This window comes from Apis mellifera, linkage group LG8 (assembly GCF_003254395.2).
Source record: "Apis mellifera strain DH4 linkage group LG8, Amel_HAv3.1, whole genome shotgun sequence".
Classification (NCBI taxonomy): domain Eukaryota; kingdom Metazoa; phylum Arthropoda; class Insecta; order Hymenoptera; family Apidae; genus Apis; species Apis mellifera.
Genome location: NC_037645.1, coordinates 3184914 through 3211538, shown reverse-complemented (window position 1 = coordinate 3211538; position 26625 = coordinate 3184914). Strand labels below are relative to the sequence as shown.

General features: G+C 38.8%; 1 protein-coding gene and 1 long non-coding RNA gene across 5 annotated transcripts in view; one reads left to right on the top strand and one right to left on the bottom strand.

Annotated features, from left to right (window-relative positions):
* LOC408958 (nucleolar protein 4-like) overlaps positions 1 to 26625 on the bottom strand; it is a 92850-nt gene that overhangs the window by 8073 nt on the left and 58152 nt on the right. For 2 of the 3 annotated variants that reach the window (XM_006559588.3, XM_006559589.3), the window contains exons 3-6: positions 19558 to 19791; positions 6559 to 6890; positions 5181 to 5384; positions 4589 to 4735 (exon numbers count right to left, since the gene is read on the bottom strand). In XM_006559588.3, coding sequence (XP_006559651.1) covers positions 4589 to 4735; positions 5181 to 5384; positions 6559 to 6890; positions 19558 to 19791 — 917 coding nt within the window. The remainder of the gene's footprint in view (positions 1 to 4588; positions 4736 to 5180; positions 5385 to 6558; positions 6891 to 19557; positions 19792 to 26625) is intronic. The other variant, XM_392487.7, reaches the window with a different exon arrangement.
* The window catches only part of LOC113218945, a 201838-nt gene continuing 196232 nt past the window's right edge, over positions 21020 to 26625 (top strand). For both annotated transcript variants that reach the window (XR_003305184.1, XR_003305183.1), the window contains exon 1: positions 21020 to 23089. This is a non-coding gene — a long non-coding RNA (uncharacterized LOC113218945). The remainder of the gene's footprint in view (positions 23090 to 26625) is intronic.

Here is a 26625-nt window from a genome sequence, read left to right as displayed (position 1 = left end):
CATATCACAACACACCACGTGTTCCCAGTGACGTACGCTACGACCAGGGAACCACCGTCTATCCTATCTTCCTTCGCTATATATATCTCTCTTCTCGTACGACGATTATACAGCAGACTCAGAGCTGAAGTAACTCTGAAGAAGCTCTCAGTTCCTTCCATCCACCTGGTGTGAATAATAATATCGAAACAAAAACGGAAAAAAAAAAAAAAAAAGAAAGGAACAACGGAGCACAAAAAAGGATGGCGGTGGAACGTCGACCGACCGAGTGAACGTCGAGATCGAGAAGAAGAAGAAGAAGGAGAAGAAGAAGGAAAAGAAGCGGCCAGATGTGGCGGACAGGGACGTCGAGGCGTGAGTAAGCTCTCTCTCGTGGCCAAGGAAATTAATTCGTGGAAAGAGAGGCGAGCTAGTGGCGAAAGAAAGGGGAGAAAAGAAAGAAAGAAAGAAGGAAGGAAAGAAAGAAAGAAGGAAGGAAAGAAAGAAATAAATAAAGAAAGATCGGCCAGGGAGAGATCCAGCGGGGGACGGGTGGGGAGGAGGGAAGAGGACGAGCGCGCACGCAGAGAAAGAGGCGCGCAGGCACGGAGGAATGAAATCGTCAAGAGAGAGGAGAACGGATGTAGGGAGGTGTTTTTATGAAAGGCGAGCAGTGTGCGTTGACGTCAATTATATAGGTGGCCACGGCAGATAGCCGCGTCCGTGCACGAACCCCCGGTCTCTTCTCCTTAATAGGTTAGGTTTAGGTCGGCCGAGAGGTTATCGGTCTCTCCGCTCTCCCTCCCCCCGCGCCCGACACTATATCGTCGGTTTCCTCCTCCACGGCTAGGGATTTTCAAAGTAGATAAGTCGAGAAACTCGGATGTTCTCGTTTCTCTCTAGCTTTTTTGCGTTCGTTCGTTCCTTCGGATAGAGAGAGAGAGAGAGAGAGAGAGGTAGGTGTGCAATATTCACGAGGGCGAAGGGAGGATTAGGCGCGCCGGAGGAGAGACACGCCGATGCCGCCCACGTTCGACCACCAAACGGGGCAGATTTCTGCGTTTGTTTCGAGGGGTGAACGAACCTTGGCAAAGGGTGGGCAACCGTGTCGAAAATCGAGGTCGGTTCGTGCAACCGTTTTTTGGATTCGCGAAATTCGCCGTCCTCGAGAAGCTGATGGATACGCGAGACACGGAGAGGAAAGAACGAATCTGTCCTTTCTGTCCGTTTTAAATTCGTAAAATTCATGGTCTGATAAGGAATTAAGTGGATATGGAAGATTTTATTCTAGGAAGAATCTCGTGAAATTTAAGATCAATTCGTGATTTCAAGATATTATTAAATATGGAACGGAGAAATTTATCGAATTCTGTCAAAATAGCAAAATTCCATGTTCCTTTCGGATTTATAAAAAATACGATATGCAGAGCTTTTTCGTGAAAATTATTCTCTATTTATAGTTTGGTAAAAAGTAAACGAGATTTTATATTTGTTTCACCGTAAAGGATGTATCAAATTACAAAATCAATTCGAGTAAAGCTTCGACTTGTGAAATTCGTGGTTGACTCATGGTTCGATTAGAGAGTTAGCGGCGCTCAGATGTCGCTAGCTTCGCGCCGCCATGATGGGACAGGGCCTCGGTCGTAAAGTTGTGCGCACGATTAGGGAAACGAGACAACAATTCGTCGAAGTGGTGAAACAGGATGATTGGGCAAACGTGGTAAACGTGCGATTTTTCTTGATCTGGAAGGGGGAGCCGTGGCCCTTTTTTAAACGATGTCACGGACGCACGATGATGACTAATGGGGAGAGACAAAAAAAAGAAAAGAAAAAAAAGAAGAGAGTTAAGACCGCTGGCAATTCGGACTCGTTATCAACACCTTTGACACGTCCGTGTGTGTATCGCTCGATTTTTATCTGAGACAATGTACAGAATGAGAAAAACGTTTGATGAAATACAAGAAGTTTAAACGGTTGTGATATTGAATTTTTTTTTATGGGAAAGATATGTTATTCGGATTATGATACATCGCCCAGGGAAATATTTTATAAATTTTTATAAATTGAGAACGAAATGTATTATTTAAAGCCCCACTGATTGTCATCAATTTCTGTTACTCAACTCGTGTAAAAAACTTATCTTATTTTTGGACTGGATAAGAGTTCACCGAAACATCGATGTTTCACCGATATCTCGGCGAAAAAAAAAATTTGAATTTGATAATCTCGGAGTAAAAATGCTTCGATACGAAAATAGCAACGTCCATTTCACTCCCTTCCTCGAAATTTTCTCGAAACAATTTATTTATTTTCCATTACTTATTTTCCATTATTTATTTTCCATCCAATCTATAAATACATAATTCAAGTAACTAGAAATGAAAATAGAAATTCCATATCGATTCGAAAAATCGATCTTCCTTACGTTCTTATATACACATATATAAAAGCAAGATTAATTTACAATTTTCCAAACCAAATAACGTCAAAAATAAAATAAAAAAAATTCGAATCGAAGGCATATATATCGCAGCACGAAGCTTTGTCCCCAGCTGGAAAAAACAAAATCCGGGAGGCGAAGGCTAATTTCGATTTCGGGGCTCGCCTCTTCCGAAATACCGCGCGTGAAAGCTATTCACGAGCGGAATCCACGTTCGAAAATTTCGATCGACTCTCGTGAGGGATGGCTACCAGGTGGATGGATAGAGAGAGAGAGAGAGAGAGAGAGAGAGGGAGAGAAATATTTCGATTTTTTCGTCCCATCGAACCACGCGTGGAACGTGGCCATCGTGCGCGCTCCGTTGCATCAGAGAGTGGGAGAGGTGCGCGACCCACGGGGTTATCACTCTCCGCGTACCTATATCAATCCTAGACTCTCTCCGTTTCACGAAGCGCGTTGCGCAGCAGGTTCTCCCTCGTCGGATCTTGATAATTTTATGGACGGCTACTTTCATGGAAAACTTTATCGCGCCACTTGGTTACGTCATCCTCTCGCGAAATCTGAGAGGCCGATCTCTTTTCTCTCTCTCTCTCTCTCTTCCTCTTGCACGATTTTGATGGAATAAATAATATATGCTCGGTTTCGAGTGGTTGGGTTTGGTGTTTTGAATTTTTTGAGAAGGGATTTAAGGATTTTTAATATTTTATGTTTTTAATGTAGAGGTGTTTGGAAAGGATTTGTGTGAAAATTATGGAATATGTGTGTGATGAATGAATGTGTTTAACTATTTTTATTGGAATGGAAATGGATGAAATGGATACTTTATTTTCTATTTTCCATTCCTAATAGAAAGTTCCATCAGGTGATGTCATAAGTTTAATATATTACGTAGAAGTGAACTGATAATTGGCCGATGATTTAATGTGTAGTGTTGTTCGTAAGCATTAATTAAAAGCAACGAAAAAAAAAAAAATATATATATAGTGGTGTTGCAATATCATTCACGTGCAATGTCTCGTTAGAATCATATAATAATCACGTGATGGTTTGGCAAGCACTTCTAACGTATGCTGATCTATTTTATTATCAATATCTTATTAATAATGGAAATGGTTGCTTCTTGCTCGAAAAAAAAAAAAAAGGTGAATAAACATTTTTAGAATTAACATTATTTCCTTTTTAATTATTGGAAGAGGGAAAACAAAAAAAAAATGAACTTTACCGATAAATATGAAATATCAAAGATTGCAAAAAATGTTAATGTTAATTAAATAAAACGCGTATTTAAGCTAATATACGTATTCACATGTATTACACTATAAATACGTGAAACTGAAATTGAAAAATATCTCTTATCTATATAAGAATATTTGCTGTTTCATCTTTTTACGCGAAGATAAACTGTTTAATGACGATATCCAATTACCTATAAACAAAATGAAATTTCATTTCCTCGTGCGTTTGATGATATTGCAATAATAAAAAGAAACAACGTTACGTTATCGTAAAAACATTAAATCAACATAGTTATAATATAAGCATTCAATATTTATATTTGAACATATATAATTTCAATTAATACAATTTACATTGTGACTATCGTTTAATCTTTTTTTGTGATTATTAAAAAATTTTAAGCATTCCTTTTTATATATAATAAATTATATTCAAACGATATTTTAGTAAATTAAAACCCATCCTTTTTGATAGATATTGCAAATTAAAAATATATATAAAACAATCATTTACATTTCAATATCTTTTTTTTTTTTAATAAGAAAAAAAGGTACGTCGCAATATTCATGTATAACGTGGACTTTAAACTCTAAAAACTAATCTTATACATAACTTTTCTTTTTACTAAAATTATTAAAAAAAAAAATTATGCATTTGTTTATCAGCGTTCGTAAAATAACTCTATCCTTAACCTTTTAATTCAAATACTTGGATTAATTCCAATAACCTCCATGGCGCCACTGTCGATATAGCGTCCATCATGTTAATCAACGCGTTAATAGAATCAAAAAAAAAAAAAAAAAGAAGAGAAAAATCTCGAAAAAAAAAAAACTCCATCCTCTTCAACTTGGAATGAAATATTATAAGCTCGAGAGAACTGGAAGAGGATATCGCGTGGATCATCTGTACTCTTTTCGTTCTAATTTTACTCACCGTCGCAGCCGGAAGAGTTGGCATTGGTTGTGAGACGGGCTCCAGACCGAGTCTCATGCGTTTCGCGTTGTCGCTCTCATTTTCGCAGGCCGTTGCCAGAATCTGTTCGGCCTGCACAGAGGTCAAGTGCGCCGGAGTGGGCCTCGCCTAAAAAGAAATAGCCACGTGATCGTCGCATACCGAAAAGCTTCGAACTTGACTCAGACTTGCGGAATTTGCGAGCTTTCGCGATTCCCTGGTCCGCAAAAATTCGAAATTACCAACCGCACCGACGAGGAGGAGGAATTTTTTTTTAATTATCGAAACACATTCTTTTAAATTCTTTTTTAAAAATCAAAAAGTTGAATCAAGCATAAAACAACATCGATAAATAATGATACCAGTTCCAACAGTTGTTAATTTTCCAGTTTTGTATTCAAAATTAATTCATAACCTCAAAAATTTCATTATTCTTCGATTGTTCAAAACTTCCTCTTTTAAAAACACTAAACCATTCCTTTCTAGAAACATCACAAGATCCTTCGTCACACTCGTCTTATCACTCGGAAAATTGAAACATTGTTACATGGAAAACAAACGTGAAAATTCTCACCGCGTCCCAAGGTGCGCCCTCCCTGCCACGCTTGTTCCTCCTACAACTCTTCAGGTACGTTCTGATCCTTTTCCTTGCCCTCTCCGCAAACTCTGGAAATTGCCTGGTACAACTGTCGATGATCGCCTGTATCTTCTCCTTCGGTTGCTTCGAGATGGGCACGATACGGTCCAAGTTCTCGTCGACGAACAGCCTGACGAACATCTGTAAAGATGGGACGCGTGTACACAGACCGCGGCGCGGAACGAATTGAAACGAGAGAGCCCCTGCACCAAGTTGGTTGGACGCAGGAATTAAGGATTTCGCGGTGTGGTGGGGGCGTGCCATCGTCTATTAAACTAATTGTAATTAATTAAGGAGCTGCTCTGCCCGGCCAGCTCACGGCCATCTGCGGGCCCTGCTTTGGATTTCAGTTTCCGCGACGAGAGGGCGCAAGAGGGCAGAAGGAGAGATCGCGCCGCGTGGCGGCGCTGCGATCTTCGTAAAAATATACGACAATTGTCGGCTTTCGGGAAGAAGAGGAAGAAATGTTCTATGGCCTTTCTTTCGTCTCGAGGATGTCTCTCTCTCTCTCTCTACGGCGTGAAAAGACTTTTTTCTTCCTCTCCAAGCCCCCTTCCCCCCTCTCATTTTGCTACGAATAATAATTTTGTATCTTTTTACGCGGTTGCACAGCTAATGCTGGTTGCAATAAACTTGCTGTTTCCGGTTTAATGCGGCCCAAGGCATCGAGTATATATATACGGTAATGTGCCTCGCGCTTTGAGGTTATGGTTTCAGGTGTTTAAGCGGAGATAATTATGGATGACGTACCGGAGAATGGGGTTTCTTTTTTTAGCTTAGGTTCTCTTCTTCTGGTGATGGCTTGTTAAGAGAAATGGAGGTCTGAGTGGGTTACGAGAGAAACATTAGTCGAAGAAATCACGAAAGATTGTGCTCTTTTAAATATACTAAGTGTGAATTAATACTTTCTACTACTAGTCATTGATTTGATATTAAAGAAATAGAAGTTTGTGACAAATCTATACTTTGTTCAAATAAAACATTAACTTATAAGAATTATCACGATCTTATCGATAAAGTTTTATAGATCTTGGAATATATAAAAATCAAGGCAAAGGCGAAAAAGTGATAATCAACATTTGGTTAACCAAAGCAGGGATAAAATATATTTAAGGATAATTGATTAATCAATCTACTAAAAAATCATTATCGCTTCTCATCCTGAAAAAGACTCAAGTCCCTCGTCAAGTCCCTCGAACTCATTTTCGACTCGTTTCATTAATCACAGGTGCAGCCTTTATCCCGAAACGAAATGAGGGGAGGAGAAAGAAGAGAAGCAAAAGCTGAAGGGAATTACGTAAACCCGTGGACTCACGTTGAAAGCCTTCTGGCGCTCCGGGTCGTGGTGTCTGGGGTCCAACCTCTCGTCGGCATCCTCGTCGTCGTCGTCCTCGTCCTCCTTATTGCCGCTGCTGCTCGTCTCGTCGTGCGCGCTCCCCGTCCCCTCCCCCGGGGGGCTGGACTCGCGATCACGATCCGATCGCGAGGGCGTCGCCGCGGACGCCGGCGGCGGTGTCTTCTTTAATCCCATCGCGTAGGATGCCCACAAGGATGCCATGTCCTCGCCACCGACTCCGGCAACCGCGCCCAAATTAGGAACGGTTCCGGCCGGCATGTCCACCAACTCTGATGACCCGTTTCGGGAGTCTGCAATACGAAAAAAGTGGAATCTTTTCACCGTCATCAATTTTGAGCTTATTGTTGGGACTATTATTGTGTTATAATTTTATAAAAAGCTGTAGCTGAGTTGGATTAGTGACACTTGAGGTTATGTTATTTACTTTAGAAACATCTCTTAAAAAATATTTACGTATTTATTGTGTTTGTTTTAATTTTAAAAAACTGAGTTGGATTAGTGACATTTGAGGTTATGTTACTTACTTTACTTTAGAAACGTCTCTTAAAAAATATTTACGTATTTATTGTGTTCGTTTTAATTTTATAAAAAACTGAGTTGGATTAGTAATATTTGAGGTTATGATACTTACTTAGAAACGTCTCTTAAAAAATATTTATGTATTTATTTATTATTATGTTCGTTATAATTTTATAAAAAGATAACTAGCTGAGTTGGATTAGTGATATTTGAGGTTATGTTACTTACTCTAGAAACGTCTCTTAAAAAATATTTACGTATTTATTTATTATTGTGTTCGTTTTATAAAAAGCTGAGTTGGACTAGTGATATTTGAGGTTATGTTACTTACTCTAGAAACGTCTCTTAAAAAATATTTGTATTTATTTATTTTTCGTTGGTTTGATTTTAAATATGTGAAAAATGGAATGATTTAAATCATTCGTGTATCATGGCTGTTGTTCCCATGTATCGTGGTGAATATTTTGATTATCATTATTGTAATGGGTTAACGTTAATACAACGAAAATTCAACGTTGAATTATCTACTGTATAATTTAATATATAATTAAACTAGGGGGAGGCGTGATTTCAATATTGATATTATTATTGAAAAATAAATTCAATTCATATTGGAAAAGCGTCGCACGATGCATAATATATTTCTGAGATCAGTGGATCTATTCAACCATTTCCACCAACGCCGTTCAAAAAATGATTAAAGTAATCGTTGAAATCGAATTTCAATTTTTCCAAATTTAAAATTCGAATTTGACTCTCGCTTGGAAGACAATCGCGAAACAAGTGTAATTGCCCCAAAAAAACACCGAGGCAAGTAAAAAGGCAGAAAGCACGGCATCAATCTTCCCCAATCCGGGACAATCCACGAATTACGGGGAACAACGACGTTGAAACGAAACCGTCCAATTCCGCATTTACATGAACGAGCAAGTGTAACTCACGGCATTAAACCGTGAAGTTTTTATCGCCGCATCTAGAACGACGTCTGTCAACTTGTTGCGCCTAGCCAGCCCCCAACGAAGACAATTCAAATAACCTCGCGGCTTTTACATGCAACTCGCATCTTTCCATCTCAATTTCTATCCTTTCTCGAGAACACGAATATCGATAATGTGGAGGAATTTCTTTTTTGAATTCCAGAATATTAATATTAAATATTGCGAGCGATGATTAAACTATAAAAATTGTTAAATCGTTGTTGTATTCTCTCTCGAGATCGATTGAAAAAGTTATGGAGAAACGAGTCTCCCTCTTTAAATCCTTGTTTCGGACAATATTCTCGATCTCTCGATATAATACATCAAATTATCACGTCTCCATCGTAAAGTTGAATAACTGTAATGCCAACAGCTTGTTCCCTCGATAGCATGCGTACGTGTAATGCACACTGTGCCAGGTTTTACTGTTCCTTCGATCTCGTCCTTAATCAGTGGCGTCACGCAATTCAAACGTGGCATCGTTATTATATTTATGCTATAAATACCACCCACATGCCCGCCGTTACCACACGGTTTATTTACCACTACGGCAACTATTCTCCTCGAGTTTAACCGTGGGAAGAAAGGGGAACGTCCTTTTCTTCCGCGACGTAGGAATTCAATTGAACAAGGAACGCCCCATCAATCTTTCCCTCGAGCTAACACTGTATAATTCCGCGTTTATATATATATATATATATTTTCTAGATCTAACGAAGAGTGTTTCATCATTTTTTCTTTTTCAAAATAAACAGGATCACCAACGGTTTAACAACTGTAAATTGCTACAGTCGCCTTCTAATTAAAGTTTCTCCCGTATTTTCCGTGCTGCTGCTTCGAAACTGTCAGGGTTCGAGGCCGAGCGCTGCCGAACGTTCACGAACACTTACGAACAGAATCAACCGATGAAAACATGTCCAGAAACACGTTCGACTTCTTATCTAATGGTTACGTAGGATAAAGAAAAACGGAACCATCTAATTGGAATAAAATATTTAACTCGAATAACGCTATTTCATTAATAAATCTCGTTACTTTTATATACTTTGTTTTATTCGAATATTGAACACGGTTGCGTTAAAATTCGAAAAGACGAGGCAGAGACGAGCAGAGTCCAAGAAACGTTACGTTAATAATAGGATACATTAACGGTTCTGAAAAGGCAGGTTCGGGCCCCGTAATGCCCATTAGTAACTCGTTCTCGACAACGGAGAGCTCGTCCTCGCCGTGTTATTCCGTGGAGATAAATTGCGCGACTCGTGCCCATTCCAATAATGAACAAGGGGGGAAGTCCGCGCGAAAACGGTCGAAAACGAGTCGCATTATTTCGCTACAGCCTTGACTCCCAACAGGCGTCGTCTCTCTCTCTCGACGCGTTGTTCTTTTTAGCCGCAAAGAAAAAAAAAAGGAGAAAAAAGGCCGACCTGTTTCCAAAACCCGTAATAAGTCTAAGTAGATCCCTACCACCATCGGGTGCAAGAAAGAGGCACGCGGAGGTCCCAGGAGAGAACGAAGGTGCTTTCACGAGGATGTTGTCGAGGACGGGGAGAGGGAGAGAGAGGCTCCCACACGAACCGAGCTGACTGGTGGAATGTAAAAAGGAACGTTGGAAAGAGGATATCCAACGTGTAAATATAGCTGGTTTATAAAACGAATTGGAGGAAATTGTGAGTGAGCAAGTTTTTTGAAAATGAATTTAATAACTGGAATGAAAGTCAGAGGATTAAGAAGATTAATATATATAAAGTCAGTTGCAATAATATACCTAAAAAAAAATTTACCCTCAAAGCTCGTCTATTTTTCCCCCTTTAAAAATAAACCCTCCACTTTCGAATCCCCCCTCTTCCTCCTCCTCCGTTCCAACAACCTTAACACTATTAATAAACCCAAAAAGAGGCTTCTTCTTCGCACCGCGCGAACCATACTCTTTGATCGGCGACAAGCCCGTTTGACGTTTCCCATGCAACATCAAAAGTCACCAGACAGGAAGTCTAACCTACCTTCCTTAACCCGCCTCCTCTCCTCCCCTCTCTCGAAACAAAAAAAGAGAAAAAAAGGAAGGAGAAGAGGGGAAAAAAAAAAAAGGAGGAAAAAAATTCATCAACAATGCAAAATTTATACACACCTAGACGAGCGGCGGTCGGTGCCGGCAAAGTTGTCAGACCAGTCGGCCCCGGGGCAACGAGAGCCCAGACCAACCGCTCACCAACGTCGAAAACAACAAGATTAATGGCTAAATAATCGGCTATTTCAATGCCGTCCCCTCTTCTCCCCACTCGGAGGGATCGCGTGCGCGACAATACGCCATCTATCCGCGAAAGAAATCGCTAGGGGAAAATCGGCGGCCATTTTCTCCTCCTCGTTGGAACACCCTTGGAACACGTACAAGATTAGGATTTCTAATTCGAGCTTGCGCTTCCAGGAAGATTCCGGTAGAACCGGTAGACTATGAACGCGCTAACCGACCCAGGAAACTGGACCCAAGAGGCGGCCGCGTGTACACACGTACTCCTTCTTTCTCCCTCTCTCTCTCTCCGTCGCGCCAACGACGAGCTCGAGGTTGCTGCACCTCGAGGAGTTGTTGCACACACTCGGCGCGAACAATTCGTGGCCACGGGGAACGCGACCAGCGGAACGGCTTCCCTATTCCCCGCCCTTTGTCCGTGGTCAGGGAAGGTTTCCTTCCCCGGGTTTCGTCCGGATCCCATTGTTGAGCTACTCTCTCCTCGAGCCGGTGCACGTATCGAACGTTTCCTGTACTCTACGATGATCGCGCAAACGAAATATTCCTACGAGGAAACTTGAATTGAGAGAATCCTTCTTAAGAAGGATCGAAGAAAGGTCAGATCGACTCGAGATTCAGAGAGAGAGAGAGAGAGATTTGGCTTTCTTAAATAGGATAGAAAAGAATTCACACACGAGAGAGATTAACGACGCACTCCGCCCAATCTCTCGCTTCTTCTTCCCCCTCTACCTGTGCCGCGACTCGAGTCCTTCTCGTGTACGCACGCGACACACGTACACACACGTAAGAAGAAGAAGAAGAAGGCAGGGTACTGCTACGGTACAACTACCGTAGGGTTCCTGGGCTGCGGCCGAGCGGATGCCAGCCAGCGTTGCAAAAGAATTGAGCCGCGGAGGGGGGAGGGACAGGGTAGGCTAGCCTCCGCTAGAGAGCCGGTTGCCAATCCCAATCCCACCACTACTACCTAGGCACCGTTCGTTCCTCAACCCCGGGGAGGAGGAGAGGTTTCGCACAGCGGCTGAACCTGAAATCACTCGCCACCCCTCCCTCCCAGACCTATCTTTCGTTCTTTCAACCGCTTCTGCTCCCGCAAAAGGAAACTAATACCCGGCCCTGGCGACTTCCTCTTTTTCTACCTCTCTCTCCCTCTCTCTCTCTCTCCTCGTAAACCGAGCCCCACATGCGTGGCCTGTGCAACAAAATTCACGGACGAGCTGGCGCACGCCCACGGGCCCCACCGTTCCGCCTATGAATACCAGCGCGCCAACTATGTACCCGGGGCAGAAGGAGAGAGGGGAAGAGCGCGCGCGTGTGTGAGCGCGTGTGTGTTTTATCTCGTTCACCGAACGATACACGGCAGGGGAATAGTTGGGTATAGCGTTGGAACACGCCGGGGGCATGGGATAGGAGAGGATGTCGTGGATTTTAACGGGTATGCTCGCGGCCAGAGATACACGCGCGTGGGGGGAGGGGAGGGGATGTGCGTCGCGAGGGTAGGCTCGTGATTTTTCGATTTTTTTCGAATCGAGGATGAATTATCGAGTTTGCACGAATTAGGGTATATATACATGGTTATGTATATTTGGAAAGTTGGCTGTTTCGAAGGTAATTCCGTTCTTTGACACCAGTGTCGCTAGTTTATCCAGCCAACTTCACGCTAAACCGTGTTGTTTATATCACGCGTCTCGAGAGTTGGCATGTTTCATGGTTTGTTTACAAGGAGAATTTCGATTCCATGTGGTTATGTTTATCGAGCGTGATAATAAAAGGAGGATAATAAAGGTAAGAATGTTGTTCAGAGTGTTGTACGAAGTCTGATATTGAAGATGCGCCACATTCTGGAAGATCAGTCGAAGCTGACGAACATGAAATAAAAGCATCGATTGAAGGAAATCGACGAATAACGGTTGGACATGTTGCTACTCGAGATTGAATTTATTGAAAAACGTTGGGATCGAGAATTAATCAGGATTTTTTCCATCGTATATGAATTAATCACGAAAATTGGAATACGAGATTAATAAATTTACGTTTGGTTTAAATTTGAAAAAAATTGGGATAATTTTCAAAGATGAATCAATCTGATCATCGAGTAAGTATGCACGTGTTGCACGGTCGTTTAGAACTGTCTTGTAAATTGTCAAGCATCGAACCCGTACTGAATACTAAACAGTCTGGCAACACTTTCTCTGGTAGTGCATAATGGTAATATCATTTTCATATCTTATTTCAATGTGTCTAGAACGAGAATTGGCTTGTTACACGGACTGTTTCCGATTCAAATTATTCATAGATGTTACGCTATACGTTGCTGAAAATTTTCTTTTTATCGCTCTTTTGGAAAAACATTTTTCTTTTAAGAAAATTCACTTCCCGAGAATTTGATTTTTCTACAAAAAAATAAAACCGACCAATTTAAAATATATAACATATACATGTATTTATCGCAAATATGAAAGAAATTTTGCGCGCAATCTCTCCTAAAAATTGCAACGATACGGAACACGCAGCGAGAGCAAAAGATTGGGATGCGCGGAGGATGTTATCTTATCCGAAAATCGGCTGGCGACACGGCACGGCCACGAGAGGAGAAAGAAAGTCCGTGGCAACCGAGCTAATAACCATACGAGAAAATCGCACGATCCACCTCGCAACAGGCGTTTCTTCGCCGTCGCTTTCGTAAATGTCACCGGCCATTAAAGCGAAAGATTGTTTATCGGTGTCGTCGGCCGCGCGCTTCTGCGAAACGAAGATTCGAGATTTCGAATCACGAACACGCTACTCACCTTCGAAAAGATGAAAATTCGAAAGAGAGAGGAGGATCGCGAAAACATGATCGCAATGCGACTCGATCGAAGGGGAAATTGTTGAGCGAACTTTGTTTCTTTTTTTTTTTTTTTAAATAAAGAATGTATAAATCTGGAGATTTTATGGAAATAATCTAAGCGATTTATTATTTTAACGATCGAGAAAAATGAAATAGAGAGATGTTGGATTAAGGATTTTTCCATTCTCAAATCATCAATAAGAATAAATGAGAGAGAAAGAGAAAGAGAGATTTATTTGTAAGAATTTGTTTGCCATGTTCTCTCATTATTTAATTGACTTGTTTGAGCGTTGAAAGTCTATGGATTAGCAGAACAGGAATACGGTGATAACATTTCAACGAATATTATTACTACGTCAAGTTGAATGGCGTCGAAGACGTATATCCACCGATCGCGTAAACCACTCTTCTCAAAGACAAGGCTCCTTCAATGAATAAATTTATTCCGCATCTTTAATTCATTCTATCCTCTCGTACCAAACTTGTTTCTAAATCAACCAAAGGTTAAAATAAATCTTGCCAAGCGCGAAAATTATTAGACGAGAGAACTTTTATTTTCCTTCTTTCTTTTTTCATTATGAAACGTAATTAGAAACTGTCTACGAGAGTAGATGCAAGTAGTATAAATAGAAATTAGAATGACAATGAGGCATCTGGTTCTATCGATTGAAAATTTAGAAAAATACCGGATATTTCCCAACAGATAATTATTAAATGTTAATCAATATTGTTATCTCGCTTACTTTAACATTTATATATATATTATAAAAATTGAATTTTAATTAATTTTAATTCACCGTTGTATTTAATATTTCATTTCAAAAAATGTTAAAAAATATCGAATAATGATCATATATAAATATTTCGATCAATTTCGATATTTTTAGTTACTTACGATAGCTCCATCGGTAAGTCTGATCACTAGTGACCCCTATATCTTTCTTTAACCCTTAACGCAGTCTCGCGAGGGAAATTCGAATTTCTCTCCTTGTTTTGACATAATAAAACACGTTTCCTTGTTATTGTGCAACACGATTTAACTTGCAAGACGAATTTTTCCCTTCAAATTTCCCCTTCTGATATATATATATAATTAAAAGTAACTAGAAAAGTATGCGCACAAGTTGTCCGCGCGAAGACAAACCAAAGTAACGTACACGATGACGACGACGACGATGATGATGATGATGGGGGGAACAGATTTCTTTGGCCGATTAATCAATTTACATAACAGCTTCGACTATCCTTTGTCACGAGGCTCGCCTACGAGGCACGGTTTCGCAAAATCGATTTCCCGATAAAACGCTTCGGCCATTCCGCCGTGTCTTGTTGAAAAGATCGCGATGGAAAATGGTGTGTACGGCGAGTATGTACGTACTCTTTCGTTTCGCAACCTTCTATCCTATGTATGTATATATATATATATATATATATATATATATCTGTCTATCTTTTGGATCTTCCTGCGAGAATTCGCCTTTCCGCGAAAATGTATAAAAAAAGGAAGAAAAAAATGAAAGAGAGAAGAAAGGAGGGGGGGTGGGAGATAAGAGATAAAGGGAAAGGATGAAACCTGGCCTCAATGGCCTCGGTCGAGATTTCACGAAAACTTCGACTCGAGTGTGAATTCATCTTTCTCTGTAGAAAGATATATAAAAAAAGAGAGAGAGGGAGGGAAGAAGGAAGGAAAGGAACGAATCTTCTTTAAATGGTCAATGATACTTAATGAATGGAGAGAATTCACCTTTCCGTAAAAAGTATGAAAAATATAATAAGGAGAGGAGGGAAAGGAAAAAGGAAACGGGAGGGGGGATTTTTATGAAGATTTTTTTATGAGACTTTTTTTCTGAAACATTGACAATGAGAATTCATATTTCTTGTAAAAAAAAAAAGGATGAAGCAAATCTTTCTTCTATTGGTCAACGATATTTAATAAAAAGTAACTAGAATTTTTCCTTAATGATCAATGATCTCCCTTTTCCCTCGAGACCAATGCGGAAAATTCATTTTCATCCAAACAAACATTAATAATGGATCGAACGATCATCTTGAGAAGAGATTTTCGAATTGGTCCATTTTCTTTTCTTTTTTTAATAATAACATTAATATCCTTTTATCGATAATTTTTCAATGCGCGAATCGTTAAGGATAGAAAAATAAAGAAAGATATCGGAGGGGAGGGAATTGGATCGATTCGCCTCGACAAAATTAAGCGAAGCTACGTGGAAGCGGTTTAGTCGGTTTCAAAGAAACCGAGCGGCCGCAAGAGAAAATCACTTTTGTTATGTAAAATCAGCATCGGCCATCGGCACGACACCAAGCCATCAACCGTGCGGCGTACGTGTCCTCTTTGGCGAAACATCGCCGTGGAAGAGATTCTTTACCGTTAAGGAACAACTTGAGCATCCTAAGGAGTATATTAACTGATTAAAAATCTCGATAACCGTACGCGCGATGACGGGACGAAGATTTATTCCCCGTCTTCTCTCGTGTTCTTCCTTCGACGCCGAGACGCCGAGAGGGGGAGGAGAGGCTTTCTTGGAAAGAATTCACCCGCAAGATATATCGTTCCCCCACAGATGTTTTATTGGGATACAAAAAATGATTTATCTCCCCGGCTACCGTTTTCGAATCCTATCCACCACGTTGTAAATAACTCTATTCGTTGATTAAGTTTTTCTCCACTTCTCTCCAAAATTTCAACGAAAAACCAGGCTCGTCCTTATCAATATCCTTATCAAAAAATTTCTTAAAAATCTTAAAAAAATTTCGAAACGAAACCAACACGAATCCCCGAAGCGCGATAAACATTTCAATTAACACGCAACACACACCCCCGTTTGTCCCAAACCCGTGGCGCGGCTGGCGTGCCAGAGCCGAGAGCCAGAGACAGAAGAGAGAGTGGTGGGGCGGAACACCGGTAAACCGGTATAAAATATCGTCGGCCATTTTCCCCGGCAAATTTTCCGCGGCGATCGTAAAAGCGGGGTCCGCCGCCGCCGCGCGTGTTTATCGCGAAATCGATTTGCGAAACGCGCGTCCGGGGACAGGACGCGCGTTTGTTGGTGTTGCGACCAGTGTGGCGCGGCGGGCTTCCCTTTACCCGCGATGAAACGCACGATCCGCGCGCACTCTGGTCATCGTCGTCGCCGCCGCCGCTTGTTACGAGGCGGGGGGAAGCGGGCGCGAGCTGGGCGGCGGGGAGGGAGAGACGATCCTTCGGCTTTGTCCGCGTACCATCGCGTGTTCGTCGGGCTGGTTCGTTACGCAACGGCCTGGTCCGAGACAACGCGGAGGACCCGGTTCGAAACCAGTTTCGCGAAACGGCCGCCGCCGGGCTGGATCCCGAGGAGGGAAGGGAGGGAAAGGAGGGAGGGAGGGGAGAGGGCAACGGTGAATTATCCTTCCGCAACCTCGCCTAACTGAACCCGGTCCGGGAGTGGTCGACGAAAAAGGAGAAAGGAAAAGGAGGATCTCTTTCTCTCTCGTGCGTTTCTATACGCGTACGTGTGCGTGTGTGGGCACGAGCGATGATTTAACCCTTTCCTATAATCTTTTCTTCAATCTTTTCTCCTGGGAATCTTTTCGATAGGATTGTCAGCAACGTGGAATAATAATAATAATAGTTTTTAAAGCGGTATTTCTTAATCGCGTTAATAAAAATTGTTTGTTTGAAGATCTGAATATGGATAATAGAGCGTGAGGAAGGAAAGGGATCAAACGTTCGATTGAATTCATTGATTCGGATCCGCTTACTTTTAGTAGATTAGTGCGGCAATGGAAAAAGAGAAAGGGCATGCGTTTCGAGTTCAATGTCTAATTCGACGTAGCGTAGGAAAGAGGGGGAAGGCTGTATCTGAATCGATCCATTCTTCTTGCCGTACATAAGAAGAGAGCCGGGTATCCGATGTTTTGATGTGATAAGATCACTATGTGTGTACACGGCAAAGTATCCGAATGGGTTTTTAACGCTTGTACACAGGTTGTATCGATACTTGCCACCTTGAATGAGGAGATAAGGAATGGCTGTTGCTCACCTAACCGAGCGCTTGAAATAACTGAATAACGGGCGTCGTTTAAGAAAATACGCACACAATCGGAATAGAAATTTGTTCCATAATAAACGTAAGTGATTTCGTAATTCTTTTTCTTTCTTTCTTTGAAATTTATCGCGCGTTAAAACACGAATTTTTACATGAAAATTATTAATTCTATGTGAGAAAGGTAAAATAACCTTGTGTTGCCTCGTCAAGCTGTGTACACATTATCCGATAAATTAAATTGGACCTGATCTGTACGAAGGAATAATTCAATTAGTTCGAATTCTGTCCTGTCCAGCTGCGCAAAGTATAGTTTTCATTATTCTTGAGAATATTTTAATTCTTTGGTATTAAAAAATCGTAATATATGATAATAAAAATAGAGGAAAGGGGAAAAGAATTAATTTTTGACGAACAAATTTCAAAAAAAAAATACAGACACATTATCTCTTTCACCCGAATTCGCCACGATTTTCCAGGCGTCGAGAATTCTCGAAATAATCCGGCATGAAACATCACACCGATCGAAACCGGTTAATCTGACGAATCTTCGTAACATATTTCCAATATTAATCGATCAATTCCATCGTGCGATGAAACGACACATTTCCAGCGCGAAAAATATCCGAATGAACGATTTCAATCCTCGAGCCATGCCTTGATCGAGAGCCATTCTATCTCTCTCTCTCTCTCTTTCACACCGTTTCTATATCTCCAAGTATCCCCGAGTTGTCGGATATCCGCGATTTGTTCCTGTTCTCGTGGAACGAGGATAGGGATTTGCGAGAACTACGAATCACTGGGCCGTGATTCTCTGCGAACCGAATACGCGTCGAATCGAAAGAAATATTCTGTTAACTGTTAAATGTTTATATGCTCGGTCGATAATCCTTTCGTATACGCGTCAACAAGGAAATGGCTGCAATAATTAAAAAGAGAGAGGTGATTGGAAGAGGTAATTTCTTAAATTTGATCGGAGAAAGAATCGATTTTCTCGAAGATTTTCTTTTAGACTTTCCACGGAAGAATTTCCTTTAAACTTGACATTCTAGGTGTAATAAAAAAATTTAACGTGAAAGTAAAATTTTACGAGGAAAAATTTGCCACGTAATATTCAATTTGAGGGGATCGTCGAGTTATGGGGGGGGGGGATCGTCAGGATTAATGTCATCCTTGCTAATTAATTTTCCCCATTCTCAATTTTTACAACGAAAACGAATAACGCTTTATAAGAAGAATCGTAAATCATAAATATCCGTCGGAAAATTGTTACAGTGTAAAAAAAAAACTAATAATGATGGAAGCTTTAATAACTTGTCAATTACCGGTCAAGAGAGATTATTAACAATCATTTCCAACAATATCATCTGATCAAGCCAATTTCTGTTAATACATCCTTTCACGAAAACTGTGAAACTCCATTCCTGTATCTATATCCTTAAAAAAAGAAATCATTTCACGAAACGTTCAAATAATTGCGAAACCTACTCGAAAAATGAGATAGGCTAAAAGAAAAAAATCAAATTTCTCCGCACACAAAGAGCGTAGACGAGATGACGACGAATGAAGCGATTAATTAGCGGCGTTTAATCACGTTCGATTAAAGGAGAGAGGCGGCGGTTCGAAAGCGGTCGATTTCACGGGCCAAAGAAGGCTCTTTACCTTACAGTCTGGATTTCCTGCGCGGCACGGAACGACAATCCATTAGCCACGTGAAAAGCACGGCAAAACTCGCGCGAGTTAAATACCCGGTACACCTTGGCCCCGCGAAACCTGCAATTCACCGGCCGCCGCAGAAGGACGCCGCGAAACTCGAGCATTGAAGTCTCCGCGCGGCCTCCTAGCGGGATCCTTTTTTCAGATCAGGACACGATTCCGTCATCGCCGAGCTCGAATCAAACCGTAATTTCCCCTCGAGATAGAAAATATATTCGTCCTCTTCTTCCGTAAATAATTCAATTTCTCAAGGATTGGTCCAATTTTACCTTCCGTCCATTATTAATTAATCGTTCAAAATTTTATATATATATATATATATATGTACGTAAAAAAAGGAAGAAACAATACATGTACGACAGCAATAATTACACGAAAAAAAAAACCAACTCCTCTATTCATGCTAATAAGCGTACAAAACGTATAATCAAAAGTCTCTTTAAAAAAAAACTTGGAGTCTGTGCAATCCAACGATGAAGCCGATCTTTTTCTCTCTTCCAAGAAAAATTTTTCCCCCTTTCTCTTTTGTATATATATATATATAGAAAAAAAAGAAAAAAAAGAAAGAAAAACTTGGAAAAAACGATTGGAAGCTCACGGTTTCGTTCACGGTCGATGAAATAAGGTGTTTACCTGTAAGTGTGGAGTTGTTAATGGTGTTGTTTGCCGTGGATATGGCTGATTGGCTGGTTACAGGTGTGCCAACGGTGGTGGCCGTGGTTGTCGAGGAGTTATTTGGCGAGAGGGCCGCGTTGGCGGCCTGGGCCTGTGCCTGGGCCTGGGCCTGAGCCTGAGCCTGCTGTTGAAGATTATAATTCCACGCGAGCAGCATCAGCTTCAGCTTATCCGCGTCTTTCATGAGCGCGCCTGCCGAAATTAAAAGTGCCAATTGGTCTCAGGGTGCATGATTAACACGGTGGTTGGTGCCGATGGTGGGGGACGGAGTCTCTTTACGACCAATCTTGGTGTTAACACGTATATGCACGTCAGTTTTTACGCAACGTGTTCAATCTGTGCTATCTTCCTTTGAAACTGAAATATCCTATCCAGTATTATTTTACTAACTTTAGGGTACCGTGAATTTCTTTTTTCATTTATTGGAATTTTATTATTATATATTTAAAAAGGAACAAAAAGGAGAGAGGGACCTAAGATATTTCTATCTAAGTTTTGAAAGAAACAAAAATGCTAGATAGGATATTGTAAAAAAAAAAAAAAAAAAAGAAGAAGAAGAAGATAGTATATCATAGGTGTTTGAAAATTTAGAGGGTGATTCCTCTAAAGCAAAAATCAAGAATAAATTTCATTTTCGACCTTGTCTTTTTAACATCCAGGATAATTACAAAGCCTCAAATGCAATTTTTTTCTTTTATTCTTGATTTTATTGTTTAAAGTATCACCACTTAAATTTTTGTACACCTGAAGAATCGAACACCTTATATATTTAGGAATTGATGTTTAGCGATGCTTGAACTGAAATTGTTTTGATGAAATCATTCAGTCTGGATTTGATGCATTTGATATTCTGTAAGGATTATTTATTAATTAATGTGATATGAAGATATACTCATTGTTATTTGTGATTTTCAAAGAGATGTATCGATTAGAAACAAATATCATGATACTAATAGATAATTATTTTTTAACAAATAGAGATACAATATTTAAAACAACATATAGATATAATCTCCACTACTTAATCTTCAATTCATTATTTATATTATCCTGTTATAATGTAATAAATTAGCAAATCTCAATGTTTTTAATCTGGAAACTGATTAAGCTATTCGTTTCGAGACTTGTTCTAACAAACACTGAATGGAAAGCAGATTATTAAAAGTTAACAATAAGAAAGAAAGAAAGAAAAAAAAAAATTCTTCAATGAATTATTTCCAACGAAAACAACTAATGATTCCGTAATCGATAACTCGTTCATTTTGCGCGCTCTTGATAATGGTTATCAACGATTACGCGAGCAATGTAATTCTTCTTAAAAATATAACTCTATAATATCATCGGAGCAATATTTTATTACTCTTTATCTTTAACGCAATTTATTTATTTATTCGTTACTTGTGAACGATTTAAATTTTAAAAGAAAAGAGAGAACGTCTAAGAGATAAGGTAGAATAAAAAAAAATATTCGATTAACAGAACGGATAATGATAACACGTTCCATTTTGATCGATAACGATCGTTCGATTGCGAATATTTCGAATGTTAAAGTTAAAAATTATATCATGCACGAGGGGGAGGGGAGAATGTTTAATTTCGATCATCGAAACAAAGATTCTTACACCGATATGGAAAATATAATACAAAACGTGTATTTCATGGCTCACCCAGTATACACAGCATCGCAGGTAATGAAAATCCTATTAGCAGCGGAACGTGTTAAGTATTTAACAAAGTCTTTCTCACTCGAGAATTCCTCGGCGGCGTCTAGGTCGATTCGTTTCTCGGTCGATCGACGGTGCACCACCCCACCCCGTGTTTCCCCATCGAACGAACGTGTTTTCAACGTGAGCAACAGGTCCTAACCATCGAAATTCTCCGGCATACGACGAATTCTCGGGCTCGTTCGCGCGAAAATCAAGCCACGTTAACAGTTTCGTCACCGATCGCGGCACCAACTGTGCCGCGTTTTCAGGATTTTCATTCGATCGACGACCAACAGGTACACGCGCACGTTTGTAGGTATACACGGACGTGGTACACGTACAAACGCGCGAGAGTTCGTTTTCAGTCGCGAACAAAGAACGACCGTGTTGTGTTTGGACGAACAGCGAAGGCGTTTCGTGGAATATTTTTGCTCTCAGAACAATGCGTATGATTCCGAGCAATTTCACGCGTGACTTTTATTTTTTCTTTTCTCTTTTGTTTTTCTTTTTTCTTTTTTTTTGTGCGCGCGCGCGTGTGCGTTCGACTGTTTTCGATCGGATTTTCGAGAGGAATTGTAGTTTTTCGGAATTTCGTGACGCGTAAAATAGTCGATTACGCGTGGTAAAAAAGTTTGTAAGGGAAATTTGATTGTAGAGAAAATTATATTAAATTTAAAAGAGAAAAAAATTTAACCTTAAATTTTGGTATTAATTTTTCGAAAAAAAAAGTTTTAACACGATTAGATACGTATTTAGTATGATACGCGATAACAGAGGAAATTTAATATTTTAGAAAAATTGGTGTATGGTCGAAAAAAAGATGAATGATTTTGTAGAGAGAGGTTATGATATATATTTATCAAGAAATAAAAAGTACGAGCAAGTAAATTTGTATCAAATGCTAAAGTCTCATTGAAAATAAAATTTTTTATCATTTTTAAATAATAGTGTGCTCTAACATACGTCGTACATTCGACGTGTCTCGCAAAATTTCATGCATCTCGTTCATTTCATCTTATTATTTAAAATACGATGTATATATTTTAATTTCATATCATTTACTAGTATCTTTATATATAATTACCAAAATTTAAAACTATGAGAATAAAATGTAATAAAAAGAAAACACTTAATCATAAAATATGTACTTTTTAACAATTCTAACCTTATTCATCCTTAAATGTCAAGAATCAAACAATTAAAAAAAACACCAAACACAATTCTTATGAAATTTCCACTCTCATTTCTCTTCATTCTTCAGTCAACAAAAATCAAGAAGAAAAAAGAATAAATGGATAAAAATAAAACACTACTAAAATGTGATGAAACGTGACGAAGAAATGCGACAGTCGAGTGTCAATTAAAACCTCATGGCCGATGAATACGAGCCGTATCTCGATCATGCACACGCTCGATTATCGATTCTCGCTGTCTCGCGTGGATAAAGATTTCTCTCGCGTCCGAAGGCGAGTTTACTCGCAACAAGTTCCATCGAGAATTTCTCGTTGAAGAAATTTTTTGGCGAGACTATGTCGAGTCAACCGTGAAATTGCTTACTTCGCTTCGATAGTCGAACTCGGGTAACAATCGATATGTACGCGTATCGAGATTTGGACGATCAGTGTTACTCGTTGAAACGGTACTGCGTAGTATATGGTGACACGTAAAGTGAGAAAAAAATTCTATTTGTAGTTAAGTGAACGAATAGTTTATCAGTGAGGGATTATTAATCGAGTTGAAATGCAAAATAATTGTATCTACGAAACGAGAAAACATCGAGATTGGTGAGTAATAATAAAATTTCGTATCGTTGCTAGTCTCGAGAATTTTAGGTTATTCGACAATTCCGTCGTATTATTTGTTCATTTTTTCCATAGATTTATAATTTTTTAGAAATATAAGTTCTATTTAGACTATTTTCTCACTAAATTTAAAAGATTTTAAGTAGAAGGAACGAGAGGAGTGATTTAGGTTAGGTTTGACTGTCGTGTATAAAATTGACGTGTATCGTTCACCGATATTTCCTTGTTGATGCAACTAAATATACAAATTAAAAATATTTAAACGTTAATATACTTTTTTTTTCACCAATTAAATTTGAATACGTTAAATTTTTAAGAGTGTTATAACATTCGTAAAACGAGGGATTCGTATTTCGTATATTAAATATGTATCGTAATTATAAAATTGTAACCATACAAATATCTCAAACGCAATTACGTTTAATTAACCCATAATGAAATTATAAATACAATTAATCCGATCCATGAATCCATCGTGTTTCCTGTTCCTTTTATTAAAGAAAATCATTGTGTGTAAAAAAACAAAATTGAATACAATTATGTATGATGAAATGTTTCAAATAAAACTGTATGCTAAATCAAGTAATCAACAAGGCTCTATTCAAAGTGTGGAAACTCGTAACATTTCATTACGTTATTATATTATTTAATTTAATCGTTAATGAAATCTATAATCTTTTCTATATCACGTGCAATAGAATTTTCAAATCCCATTGATTATCCAGAACACCATGAATTTTTTTAATTTTTTAGACTCGATTAACATGATAATAAAATATACTCGAATTATTATACGATTACTATTCGATTCTCTGTAATTTCTGATAAACTTTGTTCCAAAAATAATCGAAAAAGCAATCGTTTACTCGTTTTAGACACTCCGTCACTGTCAATAAATATCATTCCGAGCTTTTATTAACACAAAGTCACTAAGTTCACGTACTATCCTAACATTGTCTTGGAATTTGATCATCTTTTTAGTCGTCATGCACGTCAGTTAACGTTGCAAACTTAGAACACCAAAGTAAAGTTTGGATGTGGTTAACGAGGCCTGAAGAGATCCCTGAAGCGCAAATTTCGAACCTCAGTACACGAGACACAAAATTTATTTTCGACAAGAAAATAACCTAAAATATTCGATGGTAAAAAACGGTTTGTTCATCGGAATAATTTCAATCATTCACTTTGATTTTACAGATTTTTATTAAACCCATCTGTTTTCATATTTTCTATTCACTTTAAAACCCAACCCATTAGATAATCAATCCAACGTGAAAACGCTTGATTAGGTTAGATCAAATTAAATTAAACGAGTTTCGAGAGTTTTAAGTTTTCGTACAAAAGAACAAAAAAAACAAAAGAAAATTTCCATTCAATTCTTAAATATCAAAAACATTCGAAACGTCGCGAAAAATTCGTCAAATTCGAGAAATTTCGCGAAAATAAAAAATATCAATCCAAAGAAAAGAAGCAAGAAAAACGCGACGCTTGGATAGGTTAGGTTAGATGTTTTCATCGTATCGCGTGGAATATTATACACGGGATCGTTAACGAACAATTTCATCCGATCGAAATGCCTTGGGATGATCGAAGGAGGACAGCATGGGTGCGAAGATCCACGTCTGATTAATCGACCGTTTCTTGGAACCGCGAGGCAACGTCATCGCGCGCCAGTGCATTTCTTTTATGTAAGAGGCCGCGGTAACGAGATTACGAGGTTGAAGTGTCGGTACATGCTAATAAATACGTTGCACACACTCGTGACGAGTACGAATCGGCTCGCTTTTACGATCTTTTTTTTCCCCTTTCTTTCTTTTTTTTTTTTTTTTATATATTCGTGGAAGATTGATCGTCGGTGGATATTTAATTTTTTTTGGCGAGATGGATATCCGGTGAATTATAAATTTCATTATGTAAAATCTACATTATGTAACAATGCAATTAATAGGAGAATAATTTTTCGAAGAAATTAATTATTAAGATATTAGTAAATTTTTTTTTTAAAGTAGTTTATTGCAAGTTTAAGAGATATTTGAGATTTTTTTTTTTGTTTGAATTTTGGACAATTATTGGATACATCAATTTATCTTGCAACAAGAATATTGCGATCAGTGTCCAAAAATAATTACACTCCTCTTATCTAGATGTCACTAGTTGTTCTATCTGATCAGCTTCTTATCCTTATTTTTTTTATAACATTCTGAATAATTGATAATACGAAACTCTACAAGTTTTTACGTTTTAAAGATTTCAATTTCCATTGAAAAATAAATAAATAAATAAATAAATCCATCACGAATTCTTCACTAGATATGCGATGAAACATATATTACATCAATATCAGAAGATACCAGAAAGTTGATCCAAGCAAGTTTTTTCTTTTTTTAAAAACAATTTCGAAAAAGACAGTTTATAGAGATTAATTTAATAAAATTGAAAAGTACTCGAAGAGTACAATGAGTCGAAGAAACGTAAGAACGAATAGCCAACTGCGTTTTGCATCGAATATACGATGATCTTCATACGGAATGCACTCTTAGTGAATAGTATACATCCGCGAATAAGGCTTCGTTTTCGAGTGAATCGATTTCGAACTGTTCGAGTACGCGTGCACTTAAGTATCTCTTCAGTCTTTCTCTGCGTGAACGGTGTTTTCCATTTTATTATTCCATCGACACTCGCGAAAAAAAAAGAAAAAGAGAAGAAACTTTGAAATTATATACCTACGTTAAATGTAAAAATCGGCGATGTGTATTTATTATTTAAACCACAAAACAATTACTTTTATTTTATTTTATTATTTTCTTTTTTTTTTTTTTTTCATTATGTCTATATAAATAGAGTAAAAGCGTGTTCAAGCTACGAACAACCCCAACCCCTTTAAATAATCTGTCGATATTGATGCGTGGCATAAAAAACAACCTATACCTGAAAGGGTTAGGCATATAATAATAAATCGGTGCACGTGAAATGTCCTTTCTCTTCGAATTAAATCACTCTTCGAAACACAGCGTAGTAGATCGATCAAATTTCTTTCCTCCTTTTTTCTTTTTTTCTTTTACGAATAAAATATTAGTCGAGATTACGTATACAATCTGCCAAACTTCATTTCGTTATAAGACAAATCAAATCGTCGAATTTCGACTATTTCCTCGATTTTTTAAAAATTCATCCCCCTCTCTATCTTCTTATATATTTAAACCACCCAATTTCGACCAAATTCTCCTAGAAAATGAAACTCGGCGCCAAAAAAAAAAAGAAAGAAAGAAAGACAGGAGAGGAGAAAGATTATTCCAAAGAGTTTGGACTTGGTTTTTTTTCCCTAACAGGGAAAAGGGACGAGAGAGAGAGAGAGAGAGAGAGTGAGTCGATGCAAGATTGAACCATCGTTATTGCCGTATCTTTGTATATTCATGCAAACCTTTGAGGAACACCGTTGAGAAAAAAAAAAAAAAAAAAGATTGCTTGAATTAATGGGGAACTTCAAAGATATACCCCGTCCATATACGTATAGATTT